Source organism: Vulpes lagopus, chromosome 1, assembly GCF_018345385.1.
Source record: "Vulpes lagopus strain Blue_001 chromosome 1, ASM1834538v1, whole genome shotgun sequence".
Lineage (NCBI taxonomy): Eukaryota > Metazoa > Chordata > Mammalia > Carnivora > Canidae > Vulpes > Vulpes lagopus.
This window is the reverse complement of record NC_054824.1, coordinates 163,764,072-163,778,892: the sequence shown is the minus strand read 5'-3', so window position 1 is coordinate 163,778,892 and position 14,821 is coordinate 163,764,072. Positions and strand designations below refer to the sequence as shown.

The 14,821-nt window shown below is 39.6% G+C and overlaps 1 protein-coding gene across 2 annotated transcripts in view; it reads right to left on the bottom strand.

Annotated features, from left to right (window-relative positions):
• Positions 1–14,821, bottom strand: part of BRINP2 (BMP/retinoic acid inducible neural specific 2) — a 108,593-nt gene that overhangs the window by 20,998 nt on the left and 72,774 nt on the right. For both annotated transcript variants that reach the window (XM_041750955.1, XM_041751019.1), the window contains exon 3: positions 881–1,071. In XM_041750955.1, coding sequence (XP_041606889.1) covers positions 881–1,071 — 191 coding nt within the window. The remainder of the gene's footprint in view (positions 1–880; positions 1,072–14,821) is intronic.

Here is a 14,821-nt window from a genome sequence, read left to right as displayed (position 1 = left end):
AGGGCAAAAGCCTTGAAGTTCAACCTGCCTCCTCCCCATCAAACACTCAACACCTACCACATGCTGACAGCTGGCCTGAACCCTTGGAGAGATCCTTTTGGTCCATCAGTGAGCTAAATGTTATAATAAATCCTGCTTTCTGGGATGCCCGGGTTGCTCAGTGCTTGAGCATCCAACTTCGGCCCAGGGTGTGATCCTGGAGTCCCGAGAGTCCCATGTCGTCAGGCTCCCTGCATGGAACCTGCTTCTTCCTCTGCCTGCGTCTCCGCCTCTCTCTCTCTGTGTCTCTCATGAATAAATAAATAAAATCTTAAAAAAAAAAATCCTGCTTTCTTCTTCCCAGGGCAGAGAGAACTCTGCCTCTTCAGAGCTTTTGATTTGGCCACAGGTTGCACTATCCCCACTCCCAAGCCAGCCCAGAACCATTGGAATTTGTTTAGCCAGTTACCAATCTTCAGGGAGGCAAGCAGGGATCAGGGACTCAATGGACATTTACTTCTTTGCCTCTGGGTCTGATAACTAGAGCCACAGCAAACATTAGATGTGGAGAAGCTGCTGGGTTAGAAGGCTCTGTTAAAAGAAAACTGGGAGCGCCCCCTGCTGGCAAGTAGTTAGTAGGAGCCTGTCAGTCCCCCCAACCGCCTTACCCCACACCCCCTCCTCAGGAGGATGCTTATAAGCAAATAGCAATGTTCTGGGGGTGAATCTGGTTATCAAGAGATCATACCATTCTCAAAGGCACCGGAAAGAAAACGTTTCTCAGGCAATAACAGGCCAGGAAGAACCAAAACCCAGGAAGGCTCAAGCTATATTCAATGGGTCTTAAATCTATTTTCTATTATCTGGCAGCCAGTTAGTGTAGGATCATGATGTTGCTTACCTCCAAGGGTGGCAGAAAGTAAGAAATGAGTGCCGTACTTTTTGATCAGGTTTTCGGTAACCTGTTGTAGGTTGGGTCTCCTTCCGAGGAGGCGAATGTTCCGGATAAATTCTGGCGCAAGAGGCAATGGCAAACTGAAGAAGTCCTTCCTTTCCAGAGCCAAGTTGTTTACTTTCCAACGGGCAAACTCCCTGGAGGAGAGATCAAGGGATAAAGAAAAACTCAATGTATTTAAGAAGAAGAAACATAAATTCTGAAGTAGGTAATGCTCTTTCTCCACTTGCACCACGCTCACTTCCCCTCAACACACACCTCTCCACATAGAGGCCCCCAGTGACAGAAAAAGGTCCTCTGTCCTCCCACCCAGCCTCCCCTTCCCAGGCTGTGAGAAAGACTTTCATCAGAACTTTTTCCATTCAGCTTTCTCACTGGAGAGTAGCTAATCAGCTTATTCATATAAAGTTAGTCATGTAGTATAGTGTAGTATGGGGAGAAATATGCAAACAATGAAAATATGAGAACAGTGGTTTGCAGAGATCTGATCTAGTTACAGTTGCTACTCAGTGGATGAGTCACATCACATGACTTCAGTTACCCATTTGTAAAGTCAAGAGTTTGATCTATTAAAAAAAAAAAAAAAAAACATTTTTAAAAGGGATCCCTGGGTGGTGCAGCGGTTTAGCGCCTGTCTTTGGCCCAGGGCGCGATCCTGGAGACCCGGGATGGAATCCCACATCGGGCTCCCGGTGCATGGAGCCTGCTTCTCCCTCTGCCTGTGTCTCTGCCTCTCTCTCTCTCTCTGTGTGACTCTCATTAAAAAAAAAAAAAAAAAAAAAGAGTTTGATCTACAGCAACATTTCTCAAACCTTTTGGTCTCAGGACCCCTTCAAACTTTAAAAAATGATTGAGTCCCCCATATTGATGTGGCTTATGGCTATTGAGGATTACCACTTTAAAAATTAAAACTGAAAAAACCGAAATTTGTTATTTTATTTAAAGATAACATCAGTAAATTACATATAACATAAATAACATATTTTTATTACAATAACCATATGTCCTAAAACAAAACCAATGTAGCAAGAAGAGTGGTATCACTTTGCATTTTTGCAAGTCTCTTCAATATTTGGCTTAGTAGAAGAGAGCTATACTGTCATACTTGTTTCTGCATTCAATCTGTTGTGATAATTGTGGATATTCTTCTTTGTGGATATTTGTTGTTCACTCAACAAATGTCATTCCTTAAAGGTTAGCTAGAGCCTGGAATCTGAAACCAAATCAATGCATCTTTATAACTCTGCTACATTAAAATCCAGTGTTCTATACTGTACTTTGAATGTGTCCTCTTAACCTTCATGATTTTGAAACATCATGCACTGGTCATCTAAAAAATATGAGATCACTAAATTATTCAGATCTTCCACATTGTGACACTTTTTATTATATAATATCAAAACACCATATTTGTTAATATCACAAATCTCATGAGTAAAGTTGTTAAATATTAGAACTGCTACCAAGCTCATAATGACAAATAAGAGTTTTCCAAAATTCTAATTTTCATTTGAAAGCTTAAATTTTATCATTGGCAACAAATACTGTTAGTCATTTTCCTTGAAGAGGTAGGTTTATTTCATTTCCTTTTTTTTCAAGAAAATGTTTGCCAGACACTAAAGTATAAATAACAATAGTTTGTCTGTTGGTTGTTCTTTCAAGAAAAATTCAGTTCCAATGAAAAAGCAGCTACTTCAGTTCACAGTTCAATCACAAAAGCATTTTTCCCTGAGACAATCATTCTTCAATAGCCTCAGATGTGCTTTAGGTGTACTTTCCAATTCATCATACAAAATATTAAAAAGACATGTACTCAAGGGTCAGGATCCAATAAAATTAATAAACTTGACTACTTCAAGGACATTCTTATAAGAATCTAGCATTTGTGTGTGTGTGTGTGTGTGTGTTGTGTGTGTGTGTGTGTGTGTGTGTGTGTTTAGGTGCACGTATGTAATGATAAGGAATACATGAATACTCGTGTCATTTGGTGAGACTGCCTTAATTCAAATTAAGATGATTTATTTTCACACCATTAGTGTAGATGTCAACATGGATATCCCAAAAAGGCCTAAGAGGGTCCATCTTTTGAGAAGCCCTATTCCACAGGATGGCAAGAATTCCTTTCTAGTCCCATCTAGACTTTTAATCTCCATGCTTTGTTCCTCACTGAAATGTCTGCATTTTAAAGGGGACACATTTCCAAGAGGAATCTGTCCTGGGATGAAATTTAAAAGACCATGTCCATTAGTAAGAAAAGATTCTTCTGTGGTCTTTCACATTATATTCACAAGGGCCTGCTCTGCTGCCTTAGGAAACAACAAAAGGCAAAGTCTTATCAACTTTCTCACCCATCCCAACTGTGTTCTTCACGACAGTACTAAAGCTCGCTCTAACTTTCTCCCCAAATCCATGGACTACAAATTATAGGGCGGTAGAAAAAGAAAAGAATTCCAAAATAAGTGAATAAAAGTCCATGCCCAATTTAAGGCTATAGAATTCTCCCATCTAACTCCAGGGACTAAGAGAGGAGGGGCATGTGCCAAATATTACCAGGGAAACAAAAGAAAAGAGATGACTAATAATTCAAGGTTCCAACAAACTCTTTTAAAATTCCCATTGTGTGGCTTTATTTATCTAAGCAGGCAAGTTCATAATAATACATTATCATTTATTTCCTTTGTACAGGAAATGTTAAACTTTAATTAAAGTAGAAGGTATTTGTCAAAGTGTTTTCTATCCCAAATCCCACTGCAGCATGAAGAACAATTGCTTGATCCCATGTCTAATTGGCCAAATGACCAATCAAAAGACATAATGTGACTTAATAGACTTTTTTAAAGACTCAACTATATGCTGCCTGTAAGAGATTCACTTCAGTGTTAAGGACACCTATACTGAAAATGAAGGGATGGAAAAAAGAAACTTAGGGTAGTTATATTTGTATCAGTTAAGGTAGACTTTAAGCATTCTATAAGGACAAAGGGATCAATTCATCAAGAAGATACAACATTTGTAAATGTCTATGCACCCAACATAGGAGCACCTAAACATATCAAGCAAATATTAACAGATCTGAAAGGAGAAATAGACCATGCTTCAACAATAGAGGGAGACTTCAATGCCTCACTTTCAACAAGGAAGAGACCATCCAAATAGAAAATCAACAAGGGAATATTGGCCTTACACTACATATTAGACCACATGGACATAACAGATATTTGCAGAACATTTCATTCAACAGCAGCTAAAAACACATTCTTCTCAAGCACACATGGAACATTCTTCAGGGTAGATCACATGTTAAGTCATAAAACAAATTTTAATAATTTAAGAAGACTGAAATCATATCATGCATCTTTTTCAACCACAACTGTATGAAACTAGAAATTTCAAGAAGTGGAAAATTCACAAATAAGTAGAGATTAAACAACATGCTCCTGTAAAACCAATAGGTCAAAGGAAAAATCAAAAAGAATCTTGAGACAAATGGAAATGGAAACACAAATACCAAAACTTATGGGATGCAGCAAAAGTAGTTCTAAGTGAGATGTTTACAGTGATAAATGCCTACACTAAGAAAAAGTAAAGATCTTAAATAACGACCTAATCACACCTCAAGAAAAGGAATAACAAATTAAGCCCAAAATTAGTCGAAGGAAGAAAATAACAATGATCAAAGTGGAAATGAATGGCATAGAGACTAAAGAAACAATAGAAGAGATCAATGAAAATAAAAGCTGGTTTTTGGAAAAGATTTTTAAAAATACACAAATCATTAGGTAGACTAACCAAGAAAAAAAAAAAGGAAAGAAAATAAATAAATAAAACTGGTAATGAAAGAAGAGACATTACAACTGATACCACCGACATAGAAAGGATCACAAGAGACTACAATGAATAATTATATACCAATAAATTGGACAAACTATGAGAAATGGTTAAATTCCAAAAACATATAACCTACCAACACTGAATCATGAATAAATAGAAAATCTAAACAGACCAACTACTAGAAAGAAGATTGAATCAGTAATTAAAAAAAAAAAAAAAACCTCCTAATAAACAGAAATCCAGAATCAGATGGTTTCACTGGTGAATCCTACCAGACATTTAAAGGAGAATTTTTACCAATGATTCCCAAATATTTCCAAAAATCAGGAGAGGAGGAAAACTTCCAAACTTATTTTATGAGGCCAGTGTTACCCTGATACCAAAACCAGACAAGGACACTATAAGAAAAGAAAATTATAGGTCAGTATCCCTGATAAACATATATGCAAAAATCCCCAACAAAATATTGGCAAACTGAATTCAACAGTACATGAAAAGAATTATATACTATAATCAAGTCAGATTTATTCCAGGAATGAAAGGATGGTTCAACATTTGCAAATCAATCAATGTGATACACCACACTAATAAAACTGAATATAAAAATGATATGATCATCTCAATAGATGTAGGAAAAGCATTTGACAAAATTCAGCATTGATTTATGATTTTTAAAAAACCCTCAATAAAAAATGTATAGAGGGTATACAACATAATACATACCATATATGACAAGACTGGAGCTAACATTATACTCAATGGTGAAAAGCTGCAAGCTTTTTCTCTAAGGTTGGAACAAGACAAGGTTGCCCACTCCTGCCAATATTCGACATAGTACAAGCAGTCCTAGCCAGAGCAATTACTCAAGAAAAAGAATTAAAAAGCATCCAACTCAGAAAGAAGTAAAATTGTCAATTTGCAAATGACATGGTTTTATATATAGAAAACCCTAAAGACTCCACCAAAAAAAAAAAAACAAAAACAAAAACAAAAACCAAAAAACAACCATGTTAGAATTAAAAAAATCTAGCAATGTTGCAAGATACAAAATTGGAACATAAAAATCAGTTGCATTTCTATAAACTAATAACAAAAAAACAGAAAGAGAAATTAAGAAAATAATCCCATTTAAAATACATCAAAAAGAATAAAATATCTAGGAATAAATTTAACCATGAATATAAAAGGTCTCTACACTGAAAACTGATACATTGATGAAAGAAATCGAAGAAGACACAAATAAATGGAAAGATAGTCTATGCTCATGGAGTGGAAGAAGCAATATTGTAATATCCATACTATTCAAAGCAATCTACAGATCCATTGTAATCCCTATAAAACTTCCCATGGCATTTTCCATAAAATAGAAAAAACAGGGGCAGCCCCGGTGGCACAGCGGTTTAGCGACGCCTGCAGCCTGGGGTATGATCCTGGAGAGCCGGGATAGAGTCCCACATCGGGCTCCCTGCATGGAGCCTGCTTCTCCCTCTGCCTGTGTCTCTGTCTTTCTCTTCGCTCTCTCTGAATGAATAAATAAATCTTTAAAAAAAAAAAGAAAAAAAGAAAAAAAGAAAAAGAAAAAACAATCACAAAATTTGTATGGACCCACAAAAGACTCCAAATAGCCAGAGCAATCTTGAGAAAAAAGAACAAAGGTGGAGGCATCACACTTCCTAATTTGAAACTATATTACAAAGCTATAGTATTCAAATCAGTATGGCATTGGCATTTAAAACAGACACATTGGCATCTATGCTAAGTGAAATAAATCAGTCAGAGAAAAACAAATACCATATGATTTCACTTATAGGTGGAATTTAAGAAACAAAACAGATGAACATATGGGAAGGGAAGGAAAATTAAAATAAGATGAAAACAGAGAGGGAGACAAAACATAAGAGGCTTTTAATCATAGAAACAAACAGGGTTGCTGGAGGAGAATTGGGTGGGGGTGGGGTAACTGGGTGATGGGCATTAAGGAGGGCATGTGACATAATGAGCACTGGGTGTCATATGCAACTGATGAATCACTGAATTCTACCTCTGAAACTAAAACAAAAACAAAAACAAAATCAGGCACATTGCTAGTGGAGCAGAACAAAGAACCCAGAAACAAACTCACACATACATGGTCAATTAATTTGTGACAAAAGTGCCAAAAATACATAATCAAGAAACAACAGTCTCTTCAGTAAATGGTAATGAGAAAACTGAATAACCACACGCCAAAGAATTAAACGGGACCCCTATCCTCCACCATACACAAAGACCAACTCAAAATGAATTAAGACCTGAAACCATAAACCTCTTAGAAGAGAGCTTAGACAGGAAGCTTGACATGGGTGTTGGGGATAGTGTTTTGAATCTGACACCAAACCCAGCTTCACCGCTTTGTAGTAGGCCACACACAGATTTCATCAACTAATAAAGAATTCCTATTCTATCATTTAGATTGCTAGGAGAAATAAAAGGCAGGCATTCTTCCATTTTTCATAATTTCTTACAATGGTCAAAATCCCTCACCAAAAGGAAAGATCATCTTACTATAGAGGTGACTCCCACTTTAATTGAATTTAATAAATAAAAAGTGGTGGTCATGTTGTGTGCTCAGCCTCTTCAATCAGGACTGCTAAAAAGTACCTCCCACAAGAAGCTGTCCTTGACCATCCCATCCAAAAGAGCACCCTCTCTCTCTCTCATTCTCTGTCCCCAAGCTCTGCTTTCTGTATCTTTTTTTTTAACACTTATCATTACCCAGTATAATACATTTTTTAATTCTCTTTCTCTCCCAGTAAAAGATAAACTCTATGAAGGCAAGAGTGATTCTTTGGTTTCATTCAACAGCAATAGAACAATGCTGGAAGTTCTAACCTGTCATATTGTTAGAAGATACCTTTGTTGAATGATTGGGATATTCCCTCATTTGTTTTATTTATGTAGAATAAATAATTTGCTTTATATCATAGCTCTCCTAATCCTTTAATTGTTGGAAAATTATTGATGACTAGATAAAAAAAGTTACAAGATGAGCATACATAGAAGCAACTACCTATTAGCAATTGATCTGAAATGAAAACAAAGCACCCTAAAGGTGTATGCATATCAAGGAGAGACTTAGATTTGACTATAAAATGTAACTGACAGGCATGGTTTTGTGCATTTTTTATATGTAAATCAAGGCACAGATGGCATTTTCTCATGCTTTGGTAAACTGAATCTGGGCCCTCTTCCATCGTCTTCAGTGGACACAGACAACTTCCACACCATAGGGCACATTCTGAACCCATGGTCCACACTCTAAAGTCCCACGAGTACAGAGCCCCCATCCAGACTCTGTGCTTTATGTGCAATGTTAATGATCAGCAGCTCCAACCTCCTACAATGGGTCTAACAACAATTTCTGCTACACTCATGATGTTTAAGGTCACCAAAAGAAGCAACTATTTTGGAGTTATGCACTTTTCCTCAGTTCTCTCTCTCTTTTTTAAGATTTTATTTATTTATCATGAGAGACAGAGAGAAAGAGAGAGAGAGAGAGGCAGAGACACAGGCAGAGGGAGAAGCAGGCTCCATGCAGGGAGCCAGATGTGGGACTCCATCCCAGGACTCCAGGATCACACCCTAAGCCGAAGGCAGGTGCTAAACTGCTGAGCCACTCAGGTGTCCCAACTTTTCCTCAGTTCTTATCTCTCTTTGTCCCACATCAGATTTAGAAAATCATATATTGTATCCAAATCAAAAAGAGTTTTGAGCATATATTAGTGAAATGAATGAGGCTACAGAAGTTTAGAAAGCTAAGTAATTTGCCTGATGTCACACAACTCTGGGCTGTTTGAATTAGAAGAAACACTTTAGTACTATTTGCCAATCTTTCTCACATTATCATGTACATTGAAGATTCTCTATGTGATACATTGGGATCAGAACTGAGGAGATAAGCACAGGAAGTCCAGACTTTGCCCAGTTGCCCCAAAGCTAAAGACATCTTTGCTCATTTACCCCAGGCTTTGCCCAGTTGCCCGAAGAGCTAAAAGGGTTAATATGGACATACCTGTCCATACCCATACCTATCCGTATCCATTTGCAGTGCCAGCATGCATACCAGCTGAGAAGGCCTATTCCATTCCTCTTATGTTATGAGAAAACCATGAAACGGAGAGGGAAGGGATTGGCTGAAACAATATAACCAATTGGTACCAGAACCAGAACAAAAAGCTACTGTCCTGACCCTCCCCCAGTGCTATTAACAACTATGATGGTGGTGACAACAGTGAGACTCTGAGAGGTTAAGAAAGTCATTTGCATGAAGTTACATAGTAAGCGGCAGAGCTGAGATTAAACCCAAGTCAGTATCATACTGCTGTTTCTATAACACAATTTTCTCCTGTGGAGATTAAGTGTATTTTATGGTATCCTAATTATTTTTAAATGTTTGCCATCTTTTAACAAAATTATTTAGTTACCTGGAGCATTTCATTCCATTTAGTTATCTACATAAACATGAATTTATCATATATCCAAAACGCAGTGTAGCATATACACCAAAGCAAAACCTTTCTGAACTAAGGTGGTTCCAAAACACCCATTTGCAGAAGGAGAAATTGAGACCTAATTAAAAATCAAGTCCATACACAGGTACCATGGGAGAAATCAAAGATAAAGGCTTGATTCCAACTCCTATGGCTGCTCAGGAAATCATAACACAGAATAACAAATGACTTAGAAAAATGAATGATACTGTCTTAGGAAGCATTTTATGAGCAAATAATAAAAAATAATGGTTAACATTTAATGAATTCTGAGTATGTGCCAGGCATCCCAAGCATCTTACAAGTATTAACCAATACAATATCCAAAACAGCCCTATCAGGGGGAAAATACCATTATCTTCATTTTATGGATGAGGACATGAGGCACAAATAAGTTAATTTGCCTAGTGGGTAACACCCTGTAGGTGGCAGAGTCAGGATTTAAACACAGGATGTGTGGTTTCACAGTCCACAGTTTTTACCACCATGCTATTTCACCTACCCTGTGAAACTCAAAAAGAATAATCACGATTTTGTGAGTGGAAGAGAGTGTGTGTGAGAGAGAGACAGAGAGGAAGAGGGAATTTTATTGGAGAAAGAATAGATACATAAGGATGGAAACTATATTTGAACCTCCCTTCCCCCCTCAAAAAAAAACCCCACAAAAGCCACTTCTGTGAACTGTACTGGGGTGTCAATCCAGAACCAGGCATAGGCCTCACCTGCCAGCAGGACAGTTCAGGCTCTGGGGGTGCCCAGTGGCTTTCTCTTCTACTTCACTAAGTTTCTTCCCCACCCTTTGGGGCTCTTCATTGAATCAAAATAATGGTGGAAACATCTGTGAAAGGAGTTTGAGCCAGAAAGTGGTAAAAATGTACTTACAGAGCTTATTAACCTGGTTCTTTCCAGCATCTGCAAACCTCAGAAGGCAATACTGGAAGGCAGCCTGAGCTATTCAGAGAATAAACGTTCATTTCCGATTTCTCGTTTAGCAGGGTTTTTTTTCCAGTAATAAAATAATCAAGGTTCTTTTTTTTTCCCTAGGAAAAGGATGTTTTCTATATATCAATTATATTAACACACACTACTTCAATTAAGCCATCATCTTTGTTTCAATTAAGACATCAAGTAAATCTCCATTTCAATTTAGCCATTTCTCTTAAAATCTTCTCCCACTGTGTTTGTTACACAGTAAACAGTCTGAGAGAGCAAACATCTCAAACAGTAGTGAAGCCCCCGTGGAAAATGCCTTTAGATCAGCAGAGACCACTAAGGGGCTCATAGGTTAAGCCAAAGGGTGACCAGAACTCTCTAGCATGGACTCCACCTGCAAAGGTGTCCATATGGCACTATAATCAACAGAAGTCTACTCCATTTTCCATCATGCTTTACGTTAGCCCACAGCGAACAACACACACTCCTATCAAAGGGTTAACATACCCATAAAATCATTAATAACAATCAAAACAAAATTTAGGAAACGTATGATCCAGGTTGGAAGGTCAAACCAATGTGTGATCAATCACTGCTATACACACCAACACAGAGAATGTGGTAGGCATAATCCAAAAATCTCTCTATACATTCTGAAATGATCATAGTCATCTTTGTCCCAAACTGCTCAACACTAATGTTCCAGATTGCCAACAAATGATGCTTCTGGTTGTACATGAATTTAGGGATTTCCCCAGAACCCCAAAAGGCCTGCAATAGGAGAGCCACAGCCTTACCAAGCTCTGGAAACAGGAGCTCTGGCAGGACTCAGGGACAGGACCAGCTCTGGGATGGAAGCAAGAAGACCTCTGATGATGTTCCTAATTTGAAAGATGTAAATAAAGACCACCTCCAAGTTGCAGCTACTAACTCTCATGTCACCAGGCACACTGCAGCACTGGGTTCTTCCAAGTTATACGAAGTCAACAAGAATTGTGCCAGCAAGTGTGCCCCCCTGCAGGGTCCCCCACTCCTGGCCATGAAAGACTCAGAAAGAGCACAGCTGGGGTCTTCCATCCCGGGGGCTGTTTCTAGCAGCTCAGCGCTGAAGCACCACTTTTCTGGCTTGTAAACTGAGAACATTGATCCAGCTCCCATGAAGAGATATTACCTATGAAACCTCCCTCCCTGGGAAGCCTTAAGAGAGAGTATTTTAGAAAGAATTCCACAGTTTAAAAACAAAAACAAACTATGCCTCCTTGAGGCTGCAATCTGGTGACAATGAATACCGCGTTCTGCAATACATGTGCTTCTGCTGAGACCTTGGGCTAATAGCCAGATTAATTGTTACCCATTTTCCAATAGACCTATATTTCCATTTCTGTGTGGGATGCATGTTTGGGCACATTTCCAAGGCCACCAGTATGGCTGTCATTTAGAATGTCACATTTTCTATACCCTGAGTATGCAGCCCCTCTCCCGTGGCACCCCTGCAGGCTTGGCATCCCCCCATTCCAGTGGCAGTGCATCCGAGAGTGCTAGAAGCCCATGTGTTCCTCCTGAGTTAGACCCCAGGCTGGGGTTCCTGGGGAGACAATTAGTGCTGTTTCCAGCAGAGCCAACTAATCATCACCTGCTCAGTCAGGCAGCAGTTCTCAGAATAGGTTCTGGGACTCCCAGTGAGATTGGGGGGAAGCCTTATGGCAACTATGGAACCCAGGAAGCCCACCTCCAAGCACCACTTTGCAAACAATGGCAGAAAGAGTAGGCTGTCGTGATAGGAAATACTGCCCTTCTTTCTTCTTCGGCTTCCTGATCCACTTCCAGTAACCTATTTTGGGGCATACCCTCCTCCAACCTTGAGTTTTCAAAGGGTCTGCCACGTGGAAAGGGACTGAGTTATCTTTCTCTAAGAGGCTGTTTGGGGTAGGAACCAAGCTTGTAAGAAAAAGAATATGTATGACTGGCTTTTCCATTTTCCTTGAAAAATGATGGAAGACACAGGACAGGTCATTAAATAAAATATTTAAGAAGTTTGGAGCCAAGAAAGATTGGCCTTAGCCAAAGACACAAATAGTTTTCTCATCATTTTTCCTGTGACTTGACTTTGTCTATGTAAACTGTCAACCAATGACCCTGGGAAATGTTCTCACATACAGAGTTCTGGATAAACCCAAAGGTCTTTGAGCCCAACTTTGTCTCAGAGAGTTGACTTTCCCCAGCTACCTTGAGACTTGCCAGTTTGACACAGGAGTCTCAATAACACCACTGATTTTCCTAAACAGTCCCAGACACAAGGAAGTCTTCTCTTTCTTCATCCTTCTGCCAAACATACCTCTTATCAGGGGCTACTGCTCCCACCACAGAACTCAATCCACCAATGAGCGATTTACCTCAGTGAGTCAGCTAATATGGCTTCACACACTTTAGCTGGACATTTTAGGGGCTGAGGGATATATCGTGCATTGGCTCCTGTACAGAAGGCAGTATTTCTAGACACATCACATCATCAGGAGATTTCTATCTCAACAACAGATTACTGTAATGTACTTAGCTATTAGAGCCTTTACTGCTATAATGAATAAGACATGATTAATCTGAGCTATAAAAAGAAATTATAATAAAAACCATAATCTCCTACATGGGTGTAGAGCTTTCTTTTCATTAAAAAAAAATCGTACACAATTTTCACATAAGTTCAACTATTTTACCTATTCAAGAAAGAATCTTGGGAAAGAGGAAACAGAACCATCATTAGCGACTACTCACCTTTTCCAGGTTAAAGACAAAGAGACAGAGAAACTGCAAAAAGTGACCCAAGTCTCATTCGATCAGGAGTGGAGGCTGACAAGAACCTGGACTCTGCTCTGAAGGACTTTTCTACCTGGGCTCAAGCTCAGGAGCCACCATAACCCTCTGTCCTATTTCCCAGGAAACTTTTTTTTTAAGATTTTATTTATTTATTCATGAGAGACATAGAGAGAGGCAGAGACATAGGCAAAGGGAGAAGCAGGCAGGACTCAATCCCAGGACCCTGGGATCAGCTGAGCCAAAGGCAGAAGCTCAACCAATGATCCATCCAGGTGTCCCTCCCAGGAAATTCTTTGGCCTTGTATTCACCAAGGAGAAATTCCAAGGTGGGAAGCCTTCAATCTGGGAACTCTTTGGTTAAATCCTATCTTGGTCCCTATAACTCCAGGAGGAGGAGCAAGAGCAGAGATGAGGCTGGCCCACCCCCAAAGCCCCTGCGCCCCTGCATCTTCCCCGATTCTGGGAGAATTCAAGCAGCCTGGCATGTAGGTAATTTAGCAGCCTGCTGTGTTCTCAAACAACGGCCGGTAAACAATGATTGGCCAATTTCATTCTAATCTTCCCAATTTTGCTCTAATTAAAATCAAGCTGTAGCTTTCAAACAGTTTAATTAAGGCTGATTGGGAGAAATGGGGAGGGGAGACTCAAGCTTAGAGGAGGACGAGGTCACTGCTGGCCGAATTTCACCCTGTCCAGTTGGGGCTCCAGGGCTTGGAGAGAGCACTGAAGGCAGTGTGTTTGTAGGATCCCCAGGAAATACAACACACTCCTTGGAATGAAGGGCCAGTGAATCTTGAGACCAGAATGAACTGAAGGGGGAGCTAAGATCTGTGTTTTCCCAGGCACAGAAAGCTCAGCCCTGCCCTGACCTCCTGACCTGCTCCCCACAGCAAATCTGTTCAGCTGTAGAGAAAAAGGCTCAGGTCACCACTCTTTGCCTCCTGCTATGCTTGTCCTTGCTCAGCAAGCTAACAGCCGGGGCCTTGCTTCTCCACAGCAAATGTCTGTGGGCTTCCCATTATCTACTTAACTCTTAAGAGAATCCTCCACCCCCGACTGGCAGATCCTTCCATTATTCTACAAGTTTATTCCTTTGTGATGAGAAAGCCTTTCCAGAATTTGGGTGCATTTGCTTTTTTATATGAGCCACTCTTCTTTGGACTAAATATTTTCTGTTCCTTCAATAGTTTCTAGATTCCCAGGCCTTTATGCTAAACCTTCTCCACTTGCAATCTAGCTTGTTAATGTGTTTCTTTTTAAAGATGGCAACCAAAATTAAACACAATTCAGTAGCTGTGTTCTGAGCCATGGAGAGTACAGGATACAATTTCTGAACACATCATTATCATCAACATTATAACTATCCTCATTGTGTCTATCTACTGAGCCCCTGTGCTACCAGTCATGGTACTGGGAGTTTTACATATTTTTAAATCATCACCACAATCTTATAAATGCCAGTGCGGTAGACTGAATCCTCATTCCCATGTGGATTAGAAAGAAAGTCTTTTGCTATGTGACTTTGCACTATCAGTCACTCCTATGGATGGACCTCATTTCCCTCCCCCAGTGACACTGGGCGTAGCTACGTGACTTCACTCTGGACAAATGAATGTGGACAGAAGTGACAGGGTGCCAGTCCCTGGCCAAGATCTAAAGAGGCATTGCATTTTTTCCCTCTTCTTCCTGCCTGCCTGCCCTGGCCATGAGAATTGCTTCTCCTTCTGCCTGAGACCCATGATAAACGTGACCGGAGAAAACACCAAATGGCCTCCTCGCAGAC